This window comes from Bipolaris oryzae (assembly GCF_000523455.1).
Source record: "Bipolaris oryzae ATCC 44560 unplaced genomic scaffold scaffold_8, whole genome shotgun sequence".
NCBI lineage: Eukaryota > Fungi > Ascomycota > Dothideomycetes > Pleosporales > Pleosporaceae > Bipolaris > Bipolaris oryzae.
This window is the reverse complement of record NW_006911284.1, coordinates 129,214-155,704: the sequence shown is the minus strand read 5'-3', so window position 1 is coordinate 155,704 and position 26,491 is coordinate 129,214. Positions and strand designations below refer to the sequence as shown.

General features: G+C 52.6%; 12 protein-coding genes across 12 annotated transcripts; 5 read left to right on the top strand and 7 right to left on the bottom strand.

Annotated features, from left to right (window-relative positions):
* Nucleotides 1–288: 288 nt before the first annotated feature.
* COCMIDRAFT_32631 (uncharacterized protein) lies at nt 289–2,113 on the bottom strand (the record flags this gene model as incomplete). The annotated part of the gene is made up of 2 exons (XM_007685225.1): nt 289–1,420; nt 1,470–2,113. 2 exons carry the CDS (start codon nt 2,111–2,113, stop codon nt 289–291), a joined length of 1,776 nt encoding a protein of 591 aa, XP_007683415.1.
* Nucleotides 2,114–2,342: 229 nt separating this feature from the next.
* Nucleotides 2,343–4,447, top strand: COCMIDRAFT_1250 (uncharacterized protein; the record flags this gene model as incomplete). The annotated part of the gene is made up of 2 exons (XM_007685179.1): nt 2,343–3,210; nt 3,261–4,447. 2 exons carry the CDS (start codon nt 2,343–2,345, stop codon nt 4,445–4,447), a joined length of 2,055 nt encoding a protein of 684 aa, XP_007683369.1.
* Nucleotides 4,448–4,949: 502 nt separating this feature from the next.
* Nucleotides 4,950–7,580, top strand: COCMIDRAFT_82962 (uncharacterized protein; the record flags this gene model as incomplete). Its single annotated transcript, XM_007685263.1, has 2 exons — nt 4,950–5,448; nt 5,497–7,580. 2 exons carry the CDS (start codon nt 4,950–4,952, stop codon nt 7,578–7,580), a joined length of 2,583 nt encoding a protein of 860 aa, XP_007683453.1.
* Nucleotides 7,581–8,393: 813 nt separating this feature from the next.
* On the bottom strand, nt 8,394–11,451 carry COCMIDRAFT_82835 (uncharacterized protein; the record flags this gene model as incomplete). Its single annotated transcript, XM_007685262.1, has 5 exons — nt 8,394–8,851; nt 8,906–9,678; nt 9,749–10,090; nt 10,144–11,150; nt 11,320–11,451. 5 exons carry the CDS (start codon nt 11,449–11,451, stop codon nt 8,394–8,396), a joined length of 2,712 nt encoding a protein of 903 aa, XP_007683452.1.
* Nucleotides 11,452–12,838: 1,387 nt separating this feature from the next.
* COCMIDRAFT_82825 (uncharacterized protein) lies at nt 12,839–14,186 on the bottom strand (the record flags this gene model as incomplete). The annotated part of the gene is made up of 3 exons (XM_007685261.1): nt 12,839–13,689; nt 13,740–14,101; nt 14,152–14,186. The coding sequence occupies 3 exons, from the start codon at nt 14,184–14,186 to the stop codon at nt 12,839–12,841; spliced, it is 1,248 nt and encodes a 415-aa protein (XP_007683451.1).
* Nucleotides 14,187–15,314: 1,128 nt separating this feature from the next.
* Nucleotides 15,315–16,598, top strand: COCMIDRAFT_83011 (uncharacterized protein; the record flags this gene model as incomplete). The annotated part of the gene is made up of 6 exons (XM_007685260.1): nt 15,315–15,398; nt 15,464–15,497; nt 15,548–15,636; nt 15,692–15,719; nt 15,888–16,396; nt 16,449–16,598. The coding sequence occupies 6 exons, from the start codon at nt 15,315–15,317 to the stop codon at nt 16,596–16,598; spliced, it is 894 nt and encodes a 297-aa protein (XP_007683450.1).
* Nucleotides 16,599–17,185: 587 nt separating this feature from the next.
* Nucleotides 17,186–18,109, bottom strand: COCMIDRAFT_22388 (uncharacterized protein; the record flags this gene model as incomplete). Its single annotated transcript, XM_007685199.1, has 1 exon — nt 17,186–18,109. The coding sequence occupies one exon, from the start codon at nt 18,107–18,109 to the stop codon at nt 17,186–17,188; it is 924 nt and encodes a 307-aa protein (XP_007683389.1).
* Nucleotides 18,110–18,334: 225 nt separating this feature from the next.
* On the top strand, nt 18,335–19,858 carry COCMIDRAFT_1244 (uncharacterized protein; the record flags this gene model as incomplete). Its single annotated transcript, XM_007685178.1, has 4 exons — nt 18,335–18,374; nt 18,431–19,440; nt 19,498–19,746; nt 19,802–19,858. The coding sequence occupies 4 exons, from the start codon at nt 18,335–18,337 to the stop codon at nt 19,856–19,858; spliced, it is 1,356 nt and encodes a 451-aa protein (XP_007683368.1).
* A 486-nt stretch (nt 19,859–20,344) lies between these two features.
* On the bottom strand, nt 20,345–21,762 carry COCMIDRAFT_82856 (uncharacterized protein; the record flags this gene model as incomplete). The annotated part of the gene is made up of 2 exons (XM_007685259.1): nt 20,345–20,915; nt 21,035–21,762. The coding sequence occupies 2 exons, from the start codon at nt 21,760–21,762 to the stop codon at nt 20,345–20,347; spliced, it is 1,299 nt and encodes a 432-aa protein (XP_007683449.1).
* Nucleotides 21,763–22,073: 311 nt separating this feature from the next.
* On the bottom strand, nt 22,074–22,801 carry COCMIDRAFT_32622 (uncharacterized protein; the record flags this gene model as incomplete). The annotated part of the gene is made up of 2 exons (XM_007685224.1): nt 22,074–22,101; nt 22,149–22,801. 2 exons carry the CDS (start codon nt 22,799–22,801, stop codon nt 22,074–22,076), a joined length of 681 nt encoding a protein of 226 aa, XP_007683414.1.
* Nucleotides 22,802–23,418: 617 nt separating this feature from the next.
* COCMIDRAFT_83065 (uncharacterized protein) lies at nt 23,419–24,928 on the top strand (the record flags this gene model as incomplete). Its single annotated transcript, XM_007685258.1, has 4 exons — nt 23,419–23,503; nt 23,552–23,886; nt 23,937–24,769; nt 24,817–24,928. The coding sequence occupies 4 exons, from the start codon at nt 23,419–23,421 to the stop codon at nt 24,926–24,928; spliced, it is 1,365 nt and encodes a 454-aa protein (XP_007683448.1).
* Nucleotides 24,929–25,401: 473 nt separating this feature from the next.
* COCMIDRAFT_43979 (uncharacterized protein) lies at nt 25,402–25,824 on the bottom strand (the record flags this gene model as incomplete). The annotated part of the gene is made up of 1 exon (XM_007685237.2): nt 25,402–25,824. A coding segment is annotated over one exon (423 nt), but the record flags the coding sequence as incomplete, so codon positions are not given.
* Between the last annotated feature and the right edge of the window lie 667 nt (nt 25,825–26,491).

The following is a 26,491-nucleotide window of genomic DNA, read 5'->3' as shown; positions in this document are numbered from 1 at the left end:
CCATCACCGAGCCTGCCCGCCCGAGAATACGGAACCCGCTGTCATGCTCTTTACGAAGTGGGGTACATGGTTCAGAACATAATCGATTGGCTTCAGCCCCAGATGCTAAACCTGTGTATGCTATGGTCTGATTCAAACACTAATTCCACCGTGGGTGTCACATTCCCGTCAAACGCCGTATCCATCCAGAGCCTGTCAACGCCACGATACATGCTAAGCTGCCAACAGTCGAAATATGACTGAGCGCATTTCCACCCCAAAAAACCACAAGACGGAAACCAATATGTCCTACAGCTTGGCTTGAGCCTCAGGCTCTGCTGCGCTAGCCTCTTGATTCCGAGTCACGTTACCCGTGCCGGTGCCCTCGCCAAAGAAGATGACTTCTACCGTCAGGTCGTCCCTGTATCGTCGAGAGAAGGGGCTTGGAAGTGTGAGCAAAGCGCTCAGCTGATCTTGGTCCTTTCCTCCAAGTGCATTTCGCACAAGATGGGTTGCGGCATTCTTGTCCTCGACTACGAAGCGCTCGTTCAAGCTGGTCTTGGTGCCCCACTGTTGTTGGCGGATAGGCGCACGTTGGCCTTCTGCCGTGTCTCCTGCTTTTTGTTCGACTGGCAGCTGCTTCTGGCTAGACCACCAGCTCTTTAGCCATGATTGAGTCTGAGAACCTTGACCCCCTGAGTTGCTCTGCGCATCGAGCCACTGACCAACTAAACCAACAACTTCTTCATTAGTAAGCATTTCCCATAATCCATCTGTAGCCATGACGACAAAGTCACCCTTTTCAGGCTCAATCTTGGTGGTAGTGATGATGGGTTCGGCAGTAACATAAGGTGGAGTCTTGAGTAGCGCTGATGGCGTTCGGGCAAAATAGGACTTCTTCAGTTCGGCGTTCGTCTCGAGCGACCATTTGTAATAGGCATCCCCAAAGGCGCGAGAGGGCTCCAATCCACCTAGGATACGGCCATTCCGGACTACATTGGGCTCGCCAGGGTGTTCTCGGCGTAATCGCTCTGCTTCGCTTGTCGTTCCACCAGTCTGATCCTCTGATAGAGGAGTTGCTGTCCATTTGCCATTTTCGCCTCGTCGACCAAGAATAGCACGAGAGTCACCTGTGCAGGCAACCCTCAAAAGCTTCGACCGGCTGTCATAGAAGGACAAGAGAGCGCATGAGCCGGATAGTGCAGGGGCAAGTAGCTCGGCAGCGGCGACCTTGGACTGGGCCTTTCGTACTTTCTTGACAGACTCGTGGACAATTTCGTTGTCCAGCTTGGTGAAGCCCGTCTTGATTGCTTTGTCGATTGCTTCGGGACTTGGAAAGTGTAGCGAAGGGTCTGCAAGGGCGGATTTGTAAGTCGTATTGAGCTCGCGTGCGACGTAAGAAATCAGCGTTTGACGGAGTTTAGCTGAAGTGACCCATCCACTACATCTAATTAGTACAGCATCTGTGTTAGGTTTGACTCTCGACATACCTGTGACCGTCAAATACGCCCCAGAACATCCAGTCGCTGGCAGATGCGCCATTGTCGGTAGCAGCCAGATTGGAAGGGACTTCGATGATTTTCTCAGCGTGGTCATCTTCAATAGGGTCATTGCTGGGTATTTGCACAACGTCGTATCGCACTACGCCCTGACCTCTTCCCACCAACCATGATTCTTCATTTTTCCTCAGCTTGGCCGTGGCTTGGTCCGGGTCCAGCATCTCGAGCACTTTTCTGCCATAGTCATCTGTCTCTTTTGAGATGGGACCAGTTCCCGTGATTGTGCCCGTGTACAGCTCTCCAGGACCCACGACGAGCGCCTTCCGCGTAGTCTCGCTGTTGGCAGCACTGGTAAGGTTTCTAGCTTGGTCGGCGGGGGAATGCGAATGGCCTGTGGAGTCGTTGCCGTTGTATGCAAAGAAGGCCCCAGAGGCAACTGCTGCAGCCACCAGGGCGCCTGTCAACGCGCGGAACTGCATGGACGAAGTAAGGAGGGGAGAGGCGCGCTGTCGGTAGGCATGGTGAGCCCGGTGGGCTAGGCCATTGCTTGGCACAAAGACGCCGACACGGGTGCGAGTGAGCTTACGCAGGCACGGGCGGCGTGCAGAGCGAAGCGCTTGGAAGGCAGCCCGCATCTGGCTGGTAGCGTGGATGGGCGTTTTTGGAAGGGTAGGTGAGGTTGACAGCGACGGTAGGCTGCGAGCAGTGAAATCATGGTGCAGCGTGGGATGAACGCTTAGTCCAAGCGCTTACCCGCCGTGGGCCCAATCACGCCCTAAGCGTACAAATGGCGACTAACACTGAAGCCACCCTCACGCGTACGTCATAACCTTGCCTTTGACACACAATTCTCCGGACAGCAAAATGTCTTCGCGAGCGCTACGCAGAGCCCAGCGAGAACTCGAAAAGAAACAGATCCAAGAAAAGTCGGCGCAGGACAGCCAGGATGAAGAAGAGTCAGAGCCCGAGACCGGCGCAAAACCGAGTCGGTTTGCCCTGTTAGGTGGCGCTGACGACGGCAATGACGAAGATGAGGACGGTGAAGATGCAGAGCGTAACGTCGAGTCCGATACTGGCGGCCCCGATCATCAAGAAAAACCTGGGTTTGCACCTACTCCAAAACCATCGAACAGGAACAGAAAGAAGAACAGGAGAACAAAAGGAAAGGGCAAGGCTGCCAGCACAGCCCAGAATGATGCCCCAGTCAAGAGAAGATCAGATTTGGATGAGATCGATGAAGCTCTACTTGCGCTCAGTTTGACTGCGAATGGTCAAGCAGGTGCTGAGTCGGACCAACAGGGTGCCGTTATCAGTGAAGAGAAGAAGCAGTTGTTTTCTGCATTGAGTGTTGACACTCAACATCTGCACTCAGCCAACGAGATGAAGAAACTCTTTGGTCGAGCTGCTCTGCAGAACATTGACGACGAAGCGCGCCCCAGACAGCGGGGTCATCAAGGCGGGATTGCAGCTGCCATTGCAGGACGCAATGCTCCCGGTGGCCGCAACCTTGCATCTCTGAGTCTGCGTAGAAACATTTTCATTCAAGGCAAGGAAGAGTGGCCGCGTGCTACATCCGGTGGTCTGGGAATGGAGATTGTTGAGAAGAGGGCAGATGGTACTGTTGAGTATAAGTTTGTGCACAACCGCATGTACCAAGACGTCCAGCGGCAATTTCAGACATGCGTTGCAAGCATGGATCCTGAGCGCATGATTGCACTCCTCCAGCACAACCGTAAGCTGGCCCGTTACCCTGACTATGTGCAATATTAACACTCCCTGCAGCATTCCACATCTCGACATTGCTTCAGGTCTCTGAAATTGCGAAGCAGCAACGTGAGAATGCTGCGGCGTCTGATATGCTGGAACGTGCTCTCTTTACATTCGGTCGCTCTGTGCACTCGACCTTTGCTGCCAATCTCGCGGCTGGCAAAGCACGGCTAGATTTTCGCCGCCCAGAAAATCGCGAATTTTGGCTTGCTGTTTGGCGTTATCTCGGTGCATTGAGCACACGTGCAACATGGCGGACGTCGTTTGAGTGGGCCAAGTTGCTACTCGCCATGGACCCCGAGCAAGATCCTTACTGTCTCCGACTTCTAATTGACCAACTGGCTCTGAGAGGTCGGAATGCTGAAGGGTTGGTCAGCATCGCTGAATCAGACTATCTACAGCGACAATGGAAGATTCCACCAAACCTGGCCTATAGTGTTGCGCTCGCTCACGATCGCATGAAGGAACCACAGAAGGCGCGGTCTGCACTCCGCAACGCCATCAAAGAGTACCCATGGCTAGCGGCGAGGCTATGCAAGGAGCTCGATATATCGCCAATACCTAAGCCTGTGTGGGGCAAGGAACCCAACGGCGACTACCAAGAGCTGCTCTGTCAAATGTACGTGCCAAAAGCAAAAGACCTGTGGAACACGACAGAAGGCACCACGTTACTGGTGGAGATGTGTTATGCAATCGACGAGGACCTAGGAGCAGGCGAAGACCCGTACTGGCTCGCTCAAATACCAGAGAATGATCTCGCGAGGCATGTGATATTGTCAGACAACCAAGCACTCATGTCACTGCTAGACGTACGTGTCAAGTCCAAATATACCTCTGTGTCAGATCCACTGCCTCCAGACGATAATTTGGAGTCTTACGACGCTTCAATAAAGGGTATTGCGGCGGGGCGTCCACGAGACCCGGCCGTGCGACAGCAGCTGGTGGCTGAGTTGGAGCGGTACCGGGAATACTTTGAGAGGATAGGCATCGACAGGTTGATGCAACAGGGGCTCAACGAGCACGACTTGATAGAAGCACTAGAGGAGGCAAACAGCAGCGTCGAGGAGTTTAGGACCAATACCGAGGGCTTCCAGCTGGTACGCATGAGGCTCGCACAGGAGGGCGTACAAGTGGTGTTTGACGAGCGTGCTGCGGACCGGGGGGATGAGCCTGGATCGGAGACGGATGAGGACGAGCAATAAGCAAATGGGCACGAGCACAGGCACTCTGGCGAGACATGACGCCAGCATGGTGGTGCAGTGAGACGGCACTGTACGTACATGTACACGTAGATATGTACGTAGTAGTATGTAGCAGTGCTATGTATAGCAAACATGACTAAGTAATTGTGCAGCCTCGCTGCGCCGCCTGTGCCCGCAAGCCTCAAGACATGGAGAGTGTGGCGCTGTCGAGCCAAATGAGAGACAGCCATGTCCGTGCCCGGCTCGCTAATGCTAAGAAGGCTGAGAGACCCTGATGGCGCTCACAACTGTGACGTACCCAAGGATTGCTGATAGCCGCCTTTCCATATCGCCTAGGGGCCCGCTCTCCTACCCACACGCCCGCGTCTGCACGTGCGAACATACTCGCATCGCTCTGCATCCCCTCTTGTACTTACTTAGACATCCCACACCTACTACACATCGCCGCCACCTGTCCTCCCTCCTCCATCGCTCTAGTCTCCCGCCCATCTCACCTGTCGCCATGAGCGGCGTGCGTGCTCACCTCGCCAGCCGGCTCCGCAGCTCCTCCCTGTCCGCAGTCCCCCCTCCACAGCACAGTTCCAACTACTCTCACGACCTGGCCAAGATTGCATCTTCCATCCTCTATCGCTCGCCGCTGCCTTCGGAAGAGGGGAGGCCCGTTTTCATTCTCAACGCTGCTGCCCTCCCGGACTCCCACGACGCCGATTACGACCAGCTGCTGCCCTATGTCCTTGCCCGTCTGCCCGAGGAAGACGAATTGCTAAAAGGCTATGAATACGAAGTCGTCTTCTTTGCTGGAGACGGCGACGGCTCCGCAACCAGCAAGAAGCACAGGCCGGGTTGGGGCTGGTTTCTGCAGGCCTATCACGTCCTGTCGAGGGCCATGCGCAAGAGACTTCAGCGACTGTACATCGTGCACGAAAAAGCATGGGTGAGAATTCTGACTGAAATATTCTCGACCATTGTAAGCCCAAAATTCAGGAGGAAGATATACCATTGTACGCTTGCGCATACCATCTCCGCCTCTCCATACTAACTAGATGCAGTGTCCAGTCTCACTCAACTTGCCCGTGAAATCCCTATCGAGAACCTTCTGATTCCCCCTTCCACCTATCTCGCCGATCGTCGTGTAACTGAAAACATTTCTGCATTCAATAGCAGCGGTAGGCGGGCTTTTGGGACCCGTAATCCCTTCCCTGCCACCAGCAATGGCAAGACCCGCTTTCCACGTGTTCTGAGAGAGACGACCAGCTTCGTTCTCATGGAAAAGAACATCACTTCGGAAGGCTTGTTTCGCGTACCTCCCCACTCCAGATTGCGCGATTCGCTCAAAGAAGCGTACGACAGAGGCCAAAAGTACATCATCTGGAAAGACAACGACATCATGCTGCCAGTGCCTCCCTACCCTCATGCAGAACACCAGGATGAGATACTAGCCGAGCTGCCTCCTACCGATGCATACTCAGTCTACATGGCAGCCGCACTCATCAAGGCCTGGTATGCTGCTTTGCGTCAACCAATCTTCCCCACGGAGTCCTACCGGGACTTGCGTCGGCTGTACGGAAACGGCAAGGAGATTTTTGAGCTCGACAAGCTGACCGATCTCTTCTCACCAAAGTCTGAATGGTCTTTGTTGCCTGGCATATCCCGTGAAATTCTTTGCCGCCACCTTCTGCCCCTCACAAGTGCAATAGCAGCACGGCAAGAAGAAAACAAAATGACTGCTGAAAACTTGGCTGTCTGTTTCGCTCCAGGGCTGCTCTGCGGTCCTGATCAGCTTGAAGACGCAAAAGTGTCTTCCATCATAAGGAGGGTCCTCACTCAAGCAATTGAAATGTGGACGGATGGATTGAGAGAAGCATGTGGTCAGAAAGAAGAAGCCTTTTATGCAGAGCTGAAGCTACCCAGTAATCAGAATGACTGGGACGATCCTGTCGAGGATAGGAGAGACTCAACAGACAGTGAAGTGTCTTTGCCTGACCAGATAAAAGGCATCACATTACTTGACAACGAGAAACCGTCGGCTTCACGCGATCCGCGCCGAGGTCAACAGGACGAGCAGCCACCCCCTCTTCCACCCCGATCTCACGTGCCATCCGCCAGGTCTTCTATAGATTCCATTCAACGGAAGCCTGCACCACCACTCACAGTGCCTCCACGTTACTCTACTGTCGTATCAGATGCCCCCAACGACGTTGCCGAGTCGCCCGTCACCTTCGCCGCAACTACCGACGGCTTCGCTCCACCCCGTAATGATAATAACAGCGCTGATCAGCCTCCAAAGCTCCCACTGCGACGGGACGCCCAGTCAGATGAGAAGAAGTCTGGTATGAACAACCCAGTTCCAGTTCTTCCTATGTCCGCTTCTGAACGCGCAAAACAAGATGCGCGCTCACCAGTTTCTGCTACTTCTCCAGTGTCTCAATTCAATATTCCTAAAAGGAAGACCCTGACTGCGACGCAGATTGACAATGTCGAGAAGGCCGTCGTCGCGAACAATGAAGCCCACCGAGCCCAGCCTGTAGGCGGCATGGCGCTTCCCGGGCTCACGGGTAACTATAACAATAACAACAAAGCAGACACGAAGCGTAGCCCGTCTTCTGCAACCCCATCTGTCAAAGAAGAAACAGCAACCTCGCCGCAGCTGCCATCACCTCAAAGTGCTGTATCAGCACCAGCAACAGAATTCCGCCGCACAAGCGTCCCTTTCACTGTAACCCCTTCCAAAATAAGCCGTAGCCCAAGTATCAACTCCCTCGCGCGCCCTGTGTTTCCAACTACCCCTCAAGTTCCCATAATTAGCCACCCCGTGCCGCATAACAAGGCCTCGACATCCACTCTCCCCGTCCCATCTGCCGTACCGCGTCTCCGCACCCCGAGTCCAAGCCTCATGCAGCGCATGCCCAGCTTCGAAAAGTTTAACAAGAATTCTGCTTCATCGCCCAAAGATGACGCTGCCGAGTCATCGGATGGAAGCGTGTCACGGGGCAGGGCAACGCCGCCGTCGTCACTGAGGCCGACCAAGATGACGCTCAAGAAACAGTCTGTGGAGGACTTGAGGCGGTTGTATGAGGAGCGTGCTGGGACGGCGAGTGCGCTTGTACAGGCGGGGAAGCAGAAAAGTGGATGATTGAGGTGTTAAGTTTCTTCCTTCTTGTCTGCCTTCTTCTCTGTCTTTTTTTTTCTCCTGTCGCTTGTATATAATGGGATATGCTTCTTCTTTTTCGGGGGGCAATTGGCGAAGGGAAATATGCCTGGGTGGTGGGCGCATAATGTATACTTGTTATATCTGAGTTAGGGATATATATACACAAAATGTTAGTAGTTATACATTACCTTTCTTTCTATTGAATTTACCTCGTGTTTCTTGACAAGACACACTTTTGTGTACTTTGTAAAGAGAGAAAGAGTAAACCACAAGACGCAGTAGTAGTAGTAGAGGAAGAAGAAGAAGAAGAAGAAGAAGAATAAAAATCAGACATGGAAACAACTTTTGCTTAACAACAAACATGGACTCAAAATGCTTGAATACTTCTAAGCTGTCTACAAAAGTACCGTAGTACACACTAAGGCCGCCCCACGCTTGACTTTGCACCAGGCATTTCCGTATTTCAAAGCTAAAAAAAAGAAGAAGAAAAAACATACACCGTATACACGAGAAAGAAGAAGAAGAAGAAGAGAGAAAAACAAACAAATGACAGGCCTTGACTTGGCAACGAGTATACCCGCTCTCTTTTTGCAAGCACAAAGGGCACGAAAAAAAACCCCCAAGATTTCATGCCATACGTACGGTACCACCAAATCACGTGCATACTTGTCGTATGCCTTGCCGAAAAACAAAGAAAAAGAAGAAGAAGAAGAAGAAAAAAAGAGAAAAGGGAGGAATGTTTCCCTCTTCCCTCGCCAGAACTGGCTACACGCCAGCTCGACAAAGAGATGGAAACTACCTATGAGATCCAAAGACAGTCGTCGTAGCATGACCTTCCTCTCCCTCCTCAGCCTTGGCTCTCGACGTCTGCCAGTTCATGTGTGTAGGTGCTGCGTCTGCACCCTGCCACCACGTGGCATTGTATCCATCTTGTCCATGATGCCCGCGGTGCCCGTGATGTGTGTCATGTGCATCTGGGGGGTACTCCACACCATCTGTTGGCGCGGCATAGGCTTGTCGGGGTGCGTATGAGTGCTCGTGCTGGTTGTTTGGAGCAGAGTACACGTTTGATGCGACACCCGTGTTGAAGCCGTTGACGTGGCTGGAACGCCAGTCTTCGTTTATCCTGAAGCCATCACGTACTATACGGTCATCTAAATTGGCACTACTATGTAGAACGCTCTCTAGGCCCATGGGGCCTATTTGCTGATAACTGTGACGCGGCAGGATGGGGCCATGTATACCGGGCATGGCTGGCGTGTAGTGTCAGAATATGCTCAAACTAGGATTTAAGGTGGTCTACTTACGGTTCCAGAACATGGATTCTGCCGTGTCTGTGGTGGGTGATGTTATCGGGGCAGACATATTGGTGGCTGTCGACATGGGCTGCGCGTACTGGTATGGGAGCGACATGTTGGAATTATAGTTGCTTTGGAGAGGCTCGTGCCTAACTGCAGGTGATGCGTGGCGTTGAGTAGATACCACACTGCTCGGTCTCGAATGTGCGGGGTGTGTAGCCAAATGCATCATATTTTGAGAGGCAAACATTGACAGACTCTCTCGTCGTTGAGACTGAGCGGTATGGACCGTCCTAGGCCCTATATGATTACCGCTATTGGCTGTAGAGTTCGGCATCATTAGAGGGGCATCTGCTTGAGGACTTATGTGCCTATGAGAATTTTCTGAATCGTTCTTCGGTAGCAATGTTGAATTGCTGAACTCCTCTGGAAACGGCAGATTCCATGTCTTTGCCAAGTTATAGATGATTTGGAAGGCCCTCGCGCCAAAGTAATGGCATTGGTGAATATCTTCAAGACCTTGTAATCCCTCGACGAGATTTTGTCGAGCCACCTGGTTTTCTTTGGAATAGAGCAGATGTATTGTACAGACAGTTAATAGCACGTGTGTAATAACCAAATGCGTTTGGCGGAAGTTGTACAGTTGTCTGTGAATCCTGACGATTCTGGACACGTTGTTGGCTGCGTCAATGCAGATGTCACGCGGGCGGATCTCGGATTGGATGAGGTCCACCTTGAGTAACGGTCGAAAAAGGTGAATAATGATTGCGTAGTAGAACATGCTGTGTGGTTTGTTAGTTTTTCTGATAATTCTGAGAGAGAGAGAGAGAAATAGGGGGTTATTGAACATACTGTAATGCTAAAATGTGTGGTTGAGGTTCTTTGTTGCCCTCAATTCCCAACGAGACTGGCAGTTTTCTGTACCAGGCTTGATATTTGTAGTAACAGTCAAGAAGCTTCTGGCTAGTAAGCCGCTCTTTTGGAGCAAAGAACATGTGGTTGTTGTCATTGATGAGTTCTGAAAGTGTTGAGAGCTCTTGTAGGAACATGCGAGAGGTTACAACACCGCTACCGGCGTGTGAAGTACCAGGAAACGCTTCTGGGCCGCTTGTTGTCTCCTCAAGAATAGGCTTTTGGAGTGTGATTGCAGATCGGGGGATTTGCGATATTCGCCCTGTAGCGATTGTCCATACACTTTTTCTGCATTAGCCAACATTACCAGGGTGTGTCTGTGGAAATATACGTACTTTTCTACGGTAAAGCAGCCCCAGAAAGTAACTTTCCGGACCTCGACTTCGCTGGGTGTCAAACCAAGCGTATTTTCTACCCCGTAATCCAAGTGTAGACCGAGTTCGACACACATGCGTATGCATCGCCCTATATAGGAGAAACCAGAGCTGTCTCTTCCCTTGCTCGGCTCACGAAGTGACATGACACAAAGCGCCTGTACTGCCGTGAGACTCGGGGTTTCATCCTCGAATAACAACCGCCTGGCTTCTTCGAAGAAATGGTTTCCTGCCGTGCGGAAGTCGGATGGATCCGTACGACCAGCGGGGTCGTCTGTCATGTGGCAAGCATATGCGCATATGGCATTAACGAGCAGGGAGCAGCAGTATTTGTCGCGGCCAGCTCTGAAGTCTTTGTAAAAGCACTTTCGGCTAAAGAGGACGTAGAATGGATGGCTCCATGTGAAGTAAAGGTCGAGGAGTCTCTCGACAAAGGCTAGGTCGTCTGTAACCTCTGTCCATGTTGACCCCTGGCGCTCTGGTTGGACACTGGTGATGCGAAGCTGACCGCCGCTGAAGTTTTCCTCTTCACAGACGAGGCCCAGGCTGGCAGAGTGTCCAAAGTGCCGGCTTTGGCCAGAGAGGGTTACAACGGGCTTGCCGAGTAGTACGCTGAACTCAGACTCGAGGCTTTGGCCGTCCGTGGGGGTGTCGGGGGTCAGGGTTATGTTCTTGCGCCATGTGTCTGCCAGGGCTTCGTTGTCAAGGTCAGGGTTGCCACGAATGAGCTGGATAAGCTCGCTGACGTGGTCCTCTGGCAGCTTCCGGAGGCAGTTGAGGATGAAGTCAGCATTGGACGGGTCCCCAAGGCTGAGACTGGTGACGGACGAAGCATCGCGCTTGGTTCCTGCGTTGTTGGAGGTCGCCTGTCCGGCTTTGGTACGCCGGCTCTCGCTTTCAGCGTCGTAGTGGCAATCAGTCTTGTAGACGGCGGTGCAGGTTGCGCAGACGGGCGTGCCGCCGTCACACTGTGGACAAAGGTGTCAGCAAGGGAGCAATCCACAAGGCTCTGGCAGGTGGCCAGGCAAAATCTTGTCAGTGTCACGATACGAGGAGCAGTCCGCGGAGGCAAATATCGACAGATGAAGCCATGCCCCTGTTTATTGTGACGAGGTTGTGCACCGAGAGGTTACTTACTTTGGACTTTCGTTTACGGCATGGGACACAGGCAGATTGCACGCAGCGACGCTTAGTTGTCTTTGTGTCTTGGGAGGGAGCGTGGTCTTGGCTGTCTCTGACAGAGGAAATGGCAGCAGACCCGCGAGGCATTGTTGGTCAGCGAGCAAGAGGAATGTCAGTTCCACACGGGGCTCCGAGGGCGGATCTAGTTATGGCATTGTCTGACTTTGGCTGAAGAAGTATGTAGCACGGGAGATCAGCTACTTGGGGGAAGAGAGAGAGAGAGGCGATGACCAATTAGGTAGTTGTGACGTTGGGAGCCTGTTGCGACATCCAATGTGCCTGCCCTGGGAGTGGCTTGGCGGATTGGATACAAGATAGAGTTACATGTATGGATTTTATGGCCGGGTGGCGGGTAGGGATGGGCCAGCACCGGGTGGGCGACGAAGAGGGTCGCTGAGGCTAGCAGCATGGCCAGACAGGCAAGGACAGGATGTTGTGCAGTAGCCAAGCGGCGAACAGGGCAAGGAACATGGCAAAGTTGCACGCAAGTGGGAATTCGAATCGAGAGGCTAGAATCCCATGAGCCCCCCTCCCCCCCAGTCAGCTGATCGCCCCGCTGGCGCGCCCTTGGAGCCCGAGCCCGTCGCCAGCCTTTCGCGGATATGGGAGCGACGCGTTACCGGAATTTGACGCCGCAGGCCAAGGGGGGCCACATCGGGCCATCGAGTGGGGGCGCCTGGGGTTTTTTTGCTCTACTGCGGACAGCCTCAGGTCGCGGACGAGCAGAGATTTTCTCAACATCGCACGTCTGCATCGCTGCTCCTCCGCACACAGCACACAGGCGTGAGCTGCTGCTCCTGCTAGCTCGGCACGCCACGCCGAGCGAGTGCCGTTGCCATGAGAGCTCTTGCCATGCCGCGGCAACAGACGACCTGGTTCCGCTGCCGCGCTGCCACAGACAGCCAGTCTGCAAGGACAGCACCGCGGGTGGCAGCATCGGTGGCAGCAAAAGTACGTATGTAGGAGTAGCTTGTTTGAGGCGAAAGACAAGATGGGGGCAGACACAGATGTGCGACGGCGACGTTGGTGGGCGAGGTCACTCTGGCGCATGCAAGGGAGCCCACTGCCCGCCTATGATTGGCGGGCTGCCACCCGGTGGCTGAGTGCCGGTTATGGTGCTGGCATAGTGCTCCCTTCCACTTGCTCCTCCGCTCCCCGGCCGCGACCGCAACCGCGACCGCGACCACGACTCCATCCCAATCTCGACTTTCAATAGCACAGCTGCCTAATTGCCCACCGCCCACCGCCCACCGCCCGTCCCAGACTGGCACTGACACTGAGACGTCGCGGCCGCTAGCTAGCTCGCCCACCCATTACCATGGTTGCGTGCGCCGCTATCTCCAGCCGTATCCCGTATAGCCCAGCAACACCCGCATCCGCACCCGCACATTGTCCATGTAATCCCTTCGATTGGTAATTTCAGCACCCGAAACTCCTGTCTAGAATACACGTAGCCACCCCCCCGCCACGCCTCCTACTCGTCGCCCCCGCCCTGCATCTGCACCGGCAGCACTCCCTTGATCGCTGGCAGCAGGCTCCGAGCGCCCTGTCGCGCCTGCTGCGCCAATACTGCATCCATGATCACCAGTGCCGCCATGCTCTCTACAATCGGTACCGCACGCGGCACTACACACGGATCGTGTCTGCCCTTGGCCTCCAGCACCCCGTCCTCTTGATCATATGTCACCGTTGACTGGGCTTGCCCGATAGTCGCCGCGGGTTTGAACGCCACGTTGAAGTAGATGGGTGCCCCATTGCTGATGCCCCCCTGGATGCCTCCCGAGTTGTTGGTTTTGGTAGTGAGCTTGGGCTTCGAGCGAAACACCTTTGCAGACGGGTTTTCCCCCGCGGGCACTGCGGGCGCCTTGATGAATGGGTCGTTGTGGATCGACCCGGGCACCTGTGCCCCTCCAAACCCAGATCCAATTTCAAACCCCTTAGTCGCTGGAATCGACAGCATGGCGTGCCCCAGCTTTGCCTCAAGCTTGTCAAAGCATGGCTCCCCCAGACCTGTTGGGCAGTTCCTGATGACACAGGCCACTGTGCCACCAATACTGTCCTGCGCGTCTCTATACTTGGCAATCAAGTCTTCCATGCGCCTGGTAACCTCGTCGCTCGGGCATCGTACTGGTAGGTACTCATCCACCTTCTCCCGTGTAATGGTGTCGACGAGTTTCAGGAACTCTGGGTTGGTGGATGCCGTGGGATGCTCGGGCGTAGGGGGGAATAGAAACTCGTTTCCAATGGAGTTTGTGAATGCTACTATTTCGATACCATATGCTTCACGCAGGTACTTTTCTGCAATCGCGCCAGCCGCTACCCGCCCTGCATCATGTCAGCCGCAATGCGTCCTCGATGTGCAATCGACGACGTACCAATAGTCTCACGAGCACTACTCCGGCCGCCTCCAGAGCTAGCCTTTACCCCATACTTCTCCAGGTACGTCCAGTCAGCATGGCTCGGCCGCGGGTACTTGTCCATGGTCTGGTTGCCGTAGTCTTGCTTGCGCTGGTTCTCGTTCATGACCCTTATGCCAATCGGCGTGCCCAATGTGATGCCAAACTCTGTGCCAGACTGTATCTCAACCCGGTCCTTTTCATTGCGTGGGGTGGTGATGGCTGACTGGCCCGGTCGGCGGCGCGTCATCTGGGGTTGGATGTCCGCCTCTGTGAGCGCCATGCCAGGTGGGCAGCCGTCGATGATGGCGCCGACCGACAGGCAGTGGGATTCGCCATAGCTTTCACGAGTTCAGTATGTGCGCCTTGTCTATGTAGGGTAGATGCGTACGTGGTGACCCGGAAATGTGTTCCGAACGTGGACATGGTGGCTTCAAGCAGAGGGTTGCCAGTTCGACGGCCGGGTGGGGACGAGAATTGATATGAGAAAACGAGAAGATGTGATCAATGTACACAGAAGCTGCCTGGGGATTCTATAAGCTTTGTGTGCGTGTAGAGTCTATCGCAAGTCGGACCAAACGTGTGCGCTAGAACGACCAACGTCAGAGTCACTCTAGGAGTTTTATTTTAAGTGGAGCGCGGAGCAGGGTCGTCTGAGTTTCCGAAGTCGGCCGCCGATGGTAAGGCTGCTCTGACGAGAGCCATGTTGCTTCCCCATCGAACGCCTTGAGGCACAACAACAAAAGCCAGTCAAGGTCAAGAGGTGATTGGAGAAACTATGGAGACATGCTTGAAGGGAGCGTCGATTATGTGATTTGGTAACATGTTGCAATGCCATTCATTGGACGGGTCCGGGACGGGTGCATCATCTGGCTGTAAGCATGTGCTCAAGCCAGAGGCAGGTAATACCGCCTTCTAACCATAAGTGCAGTAACACAAGGCATGGCACATGGCAAATACCGCGTCTCCATCTCTGACATGTGCATGAGTGACAATGTGGAGCCATGAATGACGGAGGCCGCCGCGAGAATCACGTGATCGGCCAGTCAGCATACATACATACATACAAAGCATATACGAACACAACTACGTGCGTGCGCATGTGTTGTTCTTGCATTGTTCCATGCTTGTGGACAGGGGATGGTTGGCGAGTGATCAGGTGGGTTCCAGCAATTGGAAGGGGTGATGCCATAGTAAGAGGGGCCAATCGTACAGCTGTGCATAGCTGATAGAATGGCGTCAGATACCTCCCATTGCTACTCATTGCTCACTAAAAAGCGGAATGCCCGCCATGCAAGGCACGGCGCCATGACGGCAACGGGTGAAGCTGCCAAAGGCGCTGCCGAGTCCCAATGCCGTGAGCCAGAGCGACAATGAGCCTCAGATGCGCGCACGTTGGCGACCAAGTGGCAGGCTGTGGCAGGCACGAAGATCGCCCGGGATGTTAGCGCGGACCCTTGCCGTGACTTCTCAAGAAGTTTTGCGCCTGGCCAGCAACACCACCCCCAAAACACCCCTCTATTCTTCCAATTGCATCCCAAACAAGCCGCCATCATGCCCGAGTACGTCAAGGTTGAGAGCATCATCCCCAAGGTCCCCCCGCCGGCCTTCAGCGACATCGCAAAGGCCTCCAACGACGTATGTTTTGGTTCCCCCGCGACGAGCTTCACAATAGCGCCATTGCTAACCCGCACCCTCTCTAGCTCATCAACAAGGACTTCTACCACACTGCCGCAGGTCAGACGCTGCCATTGACTCTGCGCGCCCATCTGCTAACCCCCCACCAGCTGCCCTCGAGGTCAAGCTCAAGGCCCCCAACGGTGTTAACTTCACTGCCAAGGGTACCTCTGCCCACGATGGCCCCGTCACCTCCTCTGTCAGTACACTGCCATCGATCGCTAAAGGACGCAATTCGCTGACAAAAGACGCAGCTCGAGGGAAAGAAGTCGCTCTCCAACGGTACGGCAATAACTCGTTCATTTCTTCCCCGCTCTGTCAGCCTAACAATACCTTTTCATTCATCACCCGGTTTTTGCTCGTACATGTTTCACTCTGCGCAGCCTCCAGGAATCTGGGGCACGTCCGTTACAGGCTACGGACTCAATTGGCTGACGACAAACCGCACAGGTATCAGCATCACCCAGTCATGGAACACTGCCAACCTGCTGGCTACCAAGGTTGAGCTCAACGACACCTTCGCTAGCGGCTTGAAGACTGAGGTCCTCTCCAACTTCAGCCCCGCAGCTGGTAACAAGGGCCAAAAGGTCAACCTTCACTTCAAGCAGCCTGCCTTCCACGGCCGTGCTTTCGTCGACTACTCTGCTGCTGGCGCCATTGGCACCACCGCTGATGCTGTCGTTAGCCACGAGGGTATGGTTGTTGGTGGTGAGGTTGGTTACGACGTCCAGAAGGCTGCCATCACTAAGTATTCGGCTGCCGTTGGATACACCACTCCTCTCTACAACGCCGCTGTCACTGCCACCAACTCCCTGAGCGTCTTCACTGCTTCTTACTACCAGCGCGTCAACCCCGCTGTCGAGGCCGGTGCTCGCGCCGTCTGGGACTCAAAGTCCGGCAACAACGTCGGTCTTGAGCTTGCCGCCAAGTACAAGCTTGACCCTCTGTCTTTCGCTAAGGTACGTCTAGGTCCCTGACATGCACATGGATTTGTATGCTAAACCCTTCTAGGCCAAGATCAACAACCTCGGCATTGCTTCCCTCGCCTACAACACCAAGGTCAACAGCGGCCTGACCTTTGGCATTGGTGGCTCTTTCGATACCCAGAAGCTCAACGAGGCCGGCCACAAGCTCGGCACCAGCTTCACCTTTGAGGGTTAAGCGTCTCTTCGGGATGCACCTGTAGTAGATGACAGGATGGAGAAAAAATGAACAGAGGCTTTGACTTGCTTTGGTTCTCGCGAAGCGGCATTATATCAATATAGTCTGGAAAGAAGACTAATAGTCTTGTGCTTTATGCAGTAGGATAATCTTCTTCAATGCAAGCCTTTCAAGACTATGTACATAATGTATTTTGAATGGTCAAATATGGGCATGGTGAGATGTGATTTTGCAGACATGCGTATTTCTATTGATTTCCGGAATGTTTCTAGAACCAGATCCCTTGCTAGCAGTAGAGACGGGAGGCACCGCTGCTAGTTCCTCCCCACATGTTGGGAAACGAGGCTTGTGGAGATGCCGACGCACCTGCAGGGCAGGGCAGGGCATGGCATGACATGACACCACATATAAAAGTTACCAGGCACCTGGTCTTGGCCTATCGCAAGAGATCAGGGACACGCAATGCAGGGATTTACTCTGGCCTTTGTCGATCTCCCTTGAAGACGCGAAAAGCGTTTACAAAAGTGGTGTCTAGTGTGCTTTGATTTCTAAGGTAGAGTAGTAAACGAAATCTATGCATGTATCAATCAGGTAGTTTCTTTCCTCTTGGTAGTAGCATGGCCATCGTGGCGATCGCCAAAGATATTTGCCGTCAGGCCCGCGAGTGCAATGACGCCAGACACCATGATGAAGTTGGCGAGCATGTTGCCCTTTTCCCACTCCTGTTCCACTTTGACTGTCCCCTGCATCTTTCTCCGTCGGCCCCATATGTGTTCCTGCACGTTTTCGTGCATCTCTCTATGCTGTTGGTCGTTAAAGTGCGGGACTGCGTTACCCTGGCTCTGCTGGCCAGGCCCAAAGCCACCGTACTCGCCGTAGCTTTCCTGGCCGGCTTCCTTGGCATTTGCCCCTTCTGAATGCGGGCTCGAATATGCGTATTCAGCTCTCTTTGCGCCATGTCTCCCGTAGCCCCCTGATTTGTAAAAGGATGGTGGAGGGCCTCGGAAGGTGCTGCGTTTCTTGTTTAGCCCGCTTGCTGGGCGGGACCCGAATGCGGCTGAGCTATAACTCCCTTGGGGAATATCGTTGCCACCCTTGCCCCAGCGCGATTGCCGCTGCGCAGACTCTAGCTGTGCATCGTATTGTGCACGCTTTTCAGGGACAGAAAGGACGTGGTATGCTTCGCTTATGGCGACAAAGCGTGTAGAGGCGTCGGGATCGTTACGGTTATGGTCTGGGTGGTTTTTCTTGGACAATGTGTAGAACTGGCGCTTGATCTCAGATGCAGAAGCGCTCGACGTCAAATGCAGCGTTTCATAGTGGTTTTTCAGCGTATCGGCACATCGTGGGGTCGAAGCATGGAAGTGAGAGACTTGTTGTATGCGCCGCGGAGGTGCAGGTACTGTGCGATGGAGACATGAGTGGCAGACGTATGGCGCATTGAAGGTCGCCGGCCGAGGAGTCGAGGATAAAGCGAATGGTCGCAGGAGAACAGATGGGCGGGGTGGCATTGCCCGAGAACAGCATGAAAAAAGGGTTACATTAAAAGTTGGTGGTTGAGTGAATGTCTGAAGTGCATAGAGAACGTCATCGCCCGTCACGAGGCTAGCACAGGGTCGGATTAGACTGCAGCGACTCCGAGCCATCGGGGCAACTTAGCGGGGGCGTTACAAGGCCCTCGTAAATTTCAAGATAACCCGCAACCCTAGCACCACTCCCCTCGTTGCACAGTCAACATGGCCGCAAAGGTAGCAGATGATGTCGCCAACCTGAAGTGTATGTTTTTGCCGGGATCATGTTTATACATCGCCACAACGACTAATAGCGTGCAGTGGACGACTCTCAGAGCAAGCCAGCCAACGGCGCGATGCCGAATAGCGACAAGCCCACAGCCGACGCAGAACACGAAGACTCGGACGACGACAACGAAGCCGAGGACGGTGCACCAGAGGCCGGTGAAGGAGCAGCAAAAAAGAAGAAGAAGAGAAAGCCTAGAAAGAAGAAGAAGGCTGGTGCTGCAGGTGCGGGCGGACCCAAGGTGCAGACGGCACCACCTCGAGTCCGTGTCGACGAGCTCTTCCCCAACGACTCATATCCAGAGGGTGAAATCCAGGAATACGTCAACGAGAACTCGTATCGAACCACCAACGAAGAGAAGCGCCACCTCGACCGCATGAACAATGGCTTCCTTGCCGAATACCGCAAGGGTGCAGAGATTCACCGTCAAGTACGACAATGGGCGCAGGGCTGGATCAAGCCTGGCATGTCGCTGACTGAAATTGCCGAGGGCATCGAAGACTCAGTCCGCGCTCTGGCAGGTCATCAAGGCCTTGAGGACGGAGATGCGTTGAAAGCGGGCATGGGCTTCCCCACTGGTCTCAGCATAAACCACTGTGCCGCCCACTACACACCAAACGCAGGCAATAAGATGGTCCTCAACTACGAGGATGTCATGAAGGTCGATTTCGGTGTCCATATCAATGGTCGTATCGTTGACAGTGCCTTCACTCTGACGTTTGATCCCGTCTACGATAACCTTATCAACGCGTGCAAGGCCGCTACAAATGCCGGTATCAAAGAGGCTGGTATCGATGTCCGCATGAGCGACATTGGTGCTGCTATCCAGGAAGTCATGGAGAGTTATGAGGTAGAAATCAAGGGCCAGATGCTGCCCGTAAAGTGTATTAGGAACCTGAACGGTCACTCCATTGGCCACTTTACCATTCACGGAGGAAAGACGGTACCCATCGTCAAGGGAGGCGACCAGACAAAGATGGAAGAAGGTGAAACTTTTGCCATTGAGACCTTTGGTAGCACAGGAAAGGGTTATGTCCGAGACGACGTAAGATTTCTCTTATCCTATATGCTAGCAGCTCGCTAACATTGCTTCCTTCTGTAGATGGAAACCTCGCATTATGCCAAGATCGCTGATGCACCCAAAGTCGCCCTTCGCGTCTCGTCAGCAAAGACGCTACTCAACTCCATCACCAAGAACTTCGGCACATTGCCTTTCTGCAGGAGATATCTTGATCGCCTGGGGCACGACAAGTATCTTTTGGGTTTGAACAATCTGGTTAGCGCAGGTATCGTAGAGGCGTATCCACCGCTGTGCGATATCAAGGGAAGTTATACCGCACAGAGCGAACACGTAAGTCCCGATACTGACACCTGTACACTTGGGTACGCAAGCTAATGTAGTGTAGACTTTTGTCCTAAGACCAACGTGCAAGGAGGTGCTGAGCCGTGGAGACGACTACTAGGCTATGCATCTTTACAAACAAAAACAAGACGTCTGAAGGGAAAACGGGCATATCAGGTTTTGAGACACAGCAAAGAGCTATGTTGGAAAGTCAGCACAAAGACGAAACACCATCACTAGGCATCGTTTTATTTTGTCTTCTCCAAAGAAAAAGGAAAAACAGCAGGTTCAGGATTCGTGTACATACTCGATTAAAAATAAAATGAAAATGAGAAAAACACTCTTGAATATTCGATATAGTGATCAATGTGTGTTAAAGGCGAGACGTCATGCTTGTACTTCTGCCTTTGCTGCAACTGATTTGGTGTGGCGAAATGTCGAGTTTGTAAAATATGCTCTATGTTCTGATCATCATGTAATTCCAAGTCCATGTGCAAAGTAGACGGGAACCAAAAATCTTATCCATCATTCAGTATATACGGAGCTGTTTGATTAAATCATCTCTATTTGATCTGATCAATTCTCTCAACACTCTGCTTCCATCATACTATCTCCTCCTCAGACGAAAAGTCTCCGGGCTAGACTCATCAACATACTGCGTCTCCCTAAGGAGCTCATAAAACTCCGTATGCAGCCTCCGCATCACCCTCGAACCGCCCATGCTCTGCATATCGGCAAGCATAACCTGCAGTATCGGCCTCACCACATGCCACAGATAAAACACACTCGCCTCCGGCGTCCGGCACCCACCCAACTGAGCCACGCCCCGCTTATGCAGCGTCCAACCCTCGTCCGTTTTTCCCTGGCACAAACTATACCCGCTCTCCCACATCCCAGGCAGTCTGATCTCGCCTCCCCTATACAAATCTTCAAACTGACTCCACATTCCCGTTGACGACCACATGTTAATCCACCAATGCGGCACCACAACGCACGCGTTTGAAAACGACGATGCTGCAGCGCCGAGATTGTGCGGTTTGTAGAATGTAGTGAAGAAGCCTGGGCGATCCAGAGTCCAGATGCTACCGCCGAAAACGTAGTGTTCCCAGGAATGACCGAATTCGGCGAGGCGGTCAGAGGCTTGGTGGAGAGGCTCTTTGGAGTCGATTTCAAGGGCCCTGGTTTATATCAGTATAAATTCTTTTTTTCTCTCTCATACTATTTCGAGGAGAAGAGGGCTTGGTGCTATATGCTTTGTTTGGGAAAGGAAGGAATTTGGGGGGAAAAAAAAACTTACCAAGGCATGACTTGCCTGCTGATACGATAATGCCAAACCACGTGCGTGAGTTCGTGGCAAAGAGTGATGGCCATTCGTAGATATACAGTTTTTAGTTCGTGAGCGGAGCCGCCGTGGCTCAAGAGGTACTTGAGACTGAACCAGTACTGGGAGTGCAGTAGGATGCGTGGCGTGTCGAAGAAGGGGTATACAGGCGCCATTACGAGGTCGTGGCGGAATTTGATATATGCTGCGTTGCTGCCAAATGCGCAGCCATCTGTGCGTGACGTATTTTTGTCGAGGTTTTCAAACATAAGTTCTAGTACGTGAGGCAGTTTTTTGATGAGGAGGACATGTAGTTCGTTGTTTGCATAGTTGCTGGTTTCGTAGGGTGTGCTTGCCAAGTAGCGTCTGCGGGTTTTGTCGAGTTTTACTTCGCCGAATAGAGTGTGCTTCCACCATTTTAGAATTACGGGCTCGCTCATAAATTTTGATGCGATTCGGAGGGCGGGAAGTAGCAGGGTGTAATCTTCTGGCCTGAGGTCTGGCCATCTGCTGCTCTGGAAAAGAGGGTGAATGTCATTGTCGAGATCCGTCTGTGGGAGACTGATGATCTTGCTTAGACGCAGTCGCCAGCCATATGGTATACTCCCTGAAGTGATTCTAGGGCTTTGAAGCCTTTGTAAGTATTCTAGATCAGCCCCTTGATCTGCATTCAAATTTCCCAGGCATGCGCCACGGGAAGGCATGGTTATGACAAGAGGAAGTCTCTCAGGAGAAGAACGGAGGGTTTCTTATTGTGGTGGGTTTGTTGTAGGAAGGCTCAAGGGAGGCTTGGGAAGTGTGGGAGTGGCTGCGTCTCATGTACTGGAGAAGATGACAAGGGAGAAATCCTCACGACTGGTCGTCAGTACGTCAATTTTATGAGGCACTGCCTCTATAATATAGAGCGGGCATTGTACAAATATGTCTTTTTTGTTGCGGTTTGTGATCCAGTTCCGTGGTTGTACATCAACTCCTCTCCACCTATTGGCCTTGCGCACTGCCCAACCATAGTTCGTCAAGCCTTCTTTTTCGATATACGATACCTGCTTATGTCAACTAAAGAACTTCCCTTGCCTCTCGTGGTGCTTACAAGAATAACTTCTCTCTCGAGTAAACCTCTTTGTCTGGGTCGTCGTCCACCTCCTGCACATCGAACATTTTCCGCGCCGTCTTCATAAAAGTCAGGTCTGCCCGTCTTCTTCGTTTGAAGCAAAAGTAGCACACGGTATTCTCGCCAATCAGATCCTTGAGTGTTTGCTGCAAGAGAGGAAAAGCCGGTTCAAAGTACACACAATCGGCTGCGAGGATGATGTCCGGATGAGATGGTAGCTGCGATGGCGTTGGTTCACCCCAGTCATACACTGATGCCTTTACACATGACTCCAGGCCATTGAGAGCGATATTGCGCTCCATGAGGTCAAACATGGGTATCTGATCGGTGATGTGTAGCGGCTTGTCCACGTTACAACCTATTGCGACGGCCAGTCCAACGAGCCCTCCTCCTGCACCGAGTTCGACGATTTCCTTTCCAGCGACGTCATCGCGGTGTTTCCGCAGCATGTACTTACTCAGTACCATGCCTGCGGGCCACAGCTGCCCACCACAGCCGTTCTTCAGATCTTCATGCAGGCTTAGTGGGGGTGATAACAGGCCGTCAAAATCGACTTTGGAGACCCCAGCAGATTTGATGGGCGCAGCAGGTACCAAGTCCTGGCTTACCGCGAAACCGTCGAGTTCAAGCATTTTTTTTGGAAGCCTGGGGGAAAAGTAATGTCCTAGCAACGGAGAGGTGAAGTTGCCTATCTTTGTGGAGGCTCAAAACAAATTAGTGCGTTGGTGCGGCCCGCAGTGGCGGGATATGCGGGGGCGTTCAAGGCCCGTTGTGGCCTCATGTATACCGTCGTGTCCCATCATTCCGGTCATTGGACCGTTCAGGGAATTGGACCTTATACATGCCGTTCTAGAATAGCGATGATGCACCTTGTCGCAAACCCCAGGGATGCAGCCATCCGTACTTAGCATCGGCTAGTAATACGCCTCCAGCCGGCTATCTGTACCCGTCACCATCGCATTGCTTATCTTATGAGCGCGGCTAAGATCTACCTTGCGCCTCGGCTCTACCAATTGAAGGTGCGTCCTAGCGAACAGCGTTGCACACGGAAAGCCACAATGCGAGGCATTTCTTGTGTGTGGAGTGGATACCAATAACACCATGCGCTCAACGAAAGTGGCTTGCTTGCACCTGTTCTATTTAAATTCATGCCTTCCGCCTTCCTCAAAGCCACATCGTCACGAAATTTCCACAAGGAACCTCCCTGATAGTTCGTGGGTAACGTCGTTCCCGAAACTAAAAGCCTACCATGGGTCTTCCAACAGAGGTCTTGCAGGCCTGGGATGCTTGCGACCGTACCGATACTCTTTTCGTACTGGTCTGCTCCGTCTTTTGTACGTTCGCATCTCACAATGGTAGATGGTATTTGCTGACTGAGCAAGGCTGGGGAATCATTCCGGCAGTAGGCATTGCCTACAGTGGTTACACTACGCGCTCTAACTCTCTTGCGGCAATTATGCCTGCAATTCTCTCCGTCATTGTCTGCTCAATACAGTGGTTTCTCATCGGATACACATTAACATATGGAGAAGGAGGTGCAGTATTTGGAGATTTCAAATATGCATTCCACAAAGGTGTTTTGGCAGAGCCAGTGGGAACTATACCCGCAGTCCTCTTCAGCTTCTTTCAACTCGTCTTCCAGGCTACGGTGTGCGCAATTGCCGTCGGGGGTGCCTGTGAGAGAGGCCGCATATTGCCACTCATACCTTTTATTTTCGTAAGATGAATAATCTTTGTGGAATTCTGTCAATATCCTGATTTGAGTAGTTGTGGTCAACATTCATATACAACCCCCTAGCACACATGGTCTGGGGCGGAGGCTTCCTCATGGATTTGGGCGTCCTGGACTTCGCCGGCGGAACACCTGTGCACATCAATTCCGGAGCAACAGCAACCGCCATGTCTGTTTATCTTTCTTATCCTCTGTTCCGCTCACGCAAGTCGTCTTCCCGAACACCGTCGCATCTGGTCATTCATCGTCCTGTCAACTCGCTCTGTCAGCTACTGGCTATGATTAGTATTTGGGGCTCATGGCTCGCTTTTGATGCTGGCACGACTCTTGAATTCAACTTCAAGTCAGTCATGGCACTTTGCGTTACAAACCTTTGTGCCGCTTCCGGTGCGCTAACGTGGATGCTGTACACGTACGTGGAAGTTGGGCGTTGGAGTTTGGATTCATGCTTTATGGGCGCCATCTCAGGGCTTATTATGATTACGCCCTCGGCTGGCTTTATAGATCTACCAACATCTTTCTTCTTCGGCATTCTAGGTGCACTAGTCTGCCGTCAGGCACTCCGAATCAAGTTTACCGACTTTGCTCGACGCTGGCGCTGGGTAGACCATGGCGACACTTTTGCAACGCACTGTATTGGCGGTGTTCTGGCTACCATATCGACCGGCTGCTTTGCTCGGAAAGAAGTTGCAGGCTACGACGGAGTGACGGAGATTGTTGGAGGCGTCTTCTTCGACGGAAATGCACGGCAGCTGGGTATCCAGATTGTGGAAGCTCTTGTTGGATTCACATGGTCGTTCATTGGAAGCTATGTCATTTATGCACTGATTGATTGCGTTCCTGGCTTCGAGGTGTTGGCCGAGGACAAGTGAGTAGTCTCACAAAGCAAGAGAATACACAGCTGACATAAACTAGGGACATCATCGCAGGCTTGGACGCAAGCCAGTTAGACGAAGAAACGCTATGGACGGAGACGCAGAAGTACTACCCTTATGCTGAACTCGAGGGTGAGCTGCACCTCGATTGATAAAGCAGGGGAGTTTTCAAGTTGATAATATGTGATATGAATGGTGGAAAAGAGAAGAGAACATACTATGTCAATGAAACTAGACGAGAGTAGCCGAGATCTCCAAGTGCCGAAGTTAGATTCCCATGTTCATTGCTGGGTATCGCAGACACTAGGTTTGACCCAAGGTAGGGGAAACGAGAGATAAGAATATTATAAGAATACGAGGACACGTGCGCGTCCCAACTACTCGGTCCCAACTCCCCAGCAAATCCACCGTCGGAATTAGATCAACAAGAAGACAGGCATCGTCTTGCTGAATTGACAAGGTTCAATATTCCACTCCGTATATACATGCCTACCTTTCTATCCCACCAAACCTTCAAGTCAAACACCCCAACACCAGCGTGTAAGGACAGGGACAACCCTCAATAAGCCCAAGGAACCCTCCACCCCTCCAAAATGAAAATGAAAAAAAAACAATAAAACCCACATCACCCCTCCAACGCCCTCAGCCCCTCAACCAAAACCCCAAAACTCTTCACCCTCTGATGCCCCTTCCCCTTCTCCTCTCCACCCCCCACATTCCCTTGCCTCTCTCCCCCCACCTCCCCAAACCCCTCCTCCAACTGCCTCTCCACCAACTCGCGATCCAACACCCTCCTCGCCTCCTCCAGCCCCCCAATATCCCTCGCATTCGTAAACCCCATGTCCCTCAGCGTCTGCAGCGCGAGATTAGAGCGGCGCCCGCTGCGGCAGTAGAGCGTGATACGGTCGTCTTTTGCGACTTTGATCCCGCGCTCGGCGTAGACTGCGGGCAGCGTGGAAATGAGTTGGTATTCGATGTTGATGGTGGGGGAGAGGTCCGAAGTTAGGTGGCCCGTGGAGAATTCGGATGGGGTGCGGACGTCGATGAGGAGGTGGTTGTTGTTGTTGGGGGGGGCCATGTTTTTCTTTCCCCTTGGGGTTCCTTCTCTTTGTATGTGGTGTTTTTTCTTCTTCTTCTAATCTTTGAGCGTGGGTGTATGTTTGGGGATGGAGAATTTAATGTAAATATATAAATATAAGTGTGTGTAGATGCTTGTTTTGGAGAGAGAGAGAGAGAGAGAGAGAAAGATGATTGTTCGTTTGTGCTTCTCTTAAACAGGTGACTGCATGCTCGTCATCGGCGCGGGGAATTCGCGGAACCCCGAGAAGAGAGGGACTTCGCCGTACTCGGAGGGCGCTAGCTTTGTAGCCAGCATGTACAAGCACCACCACGTCTTTGTGCCTCGTCGTGCTCTACAAAGACCTTCGTTTCAAAAGATAAGCGCTAAGAGGTTGCAGGTGTAGATTGCAGTGTTCAGGACTCGTATGCATTGTTTTGGATGGACCGTCGTGAGTGCAAAGATCCCGAATGATTTTGTACTCGGCGACTATCTAACAGCCAAGGTATGCTTAGCAGTACTGACACATGCGTGTGTATCTCCTCGGTCTTTTCGTATTAACTTCAAAGCCCTTGCCACCACGTGCGCACCAATCACTTTTCAAAACAAGACTTTCTTTGATGATTTCTTTCATTTGCAAAAGTGCCGACCAGATTGA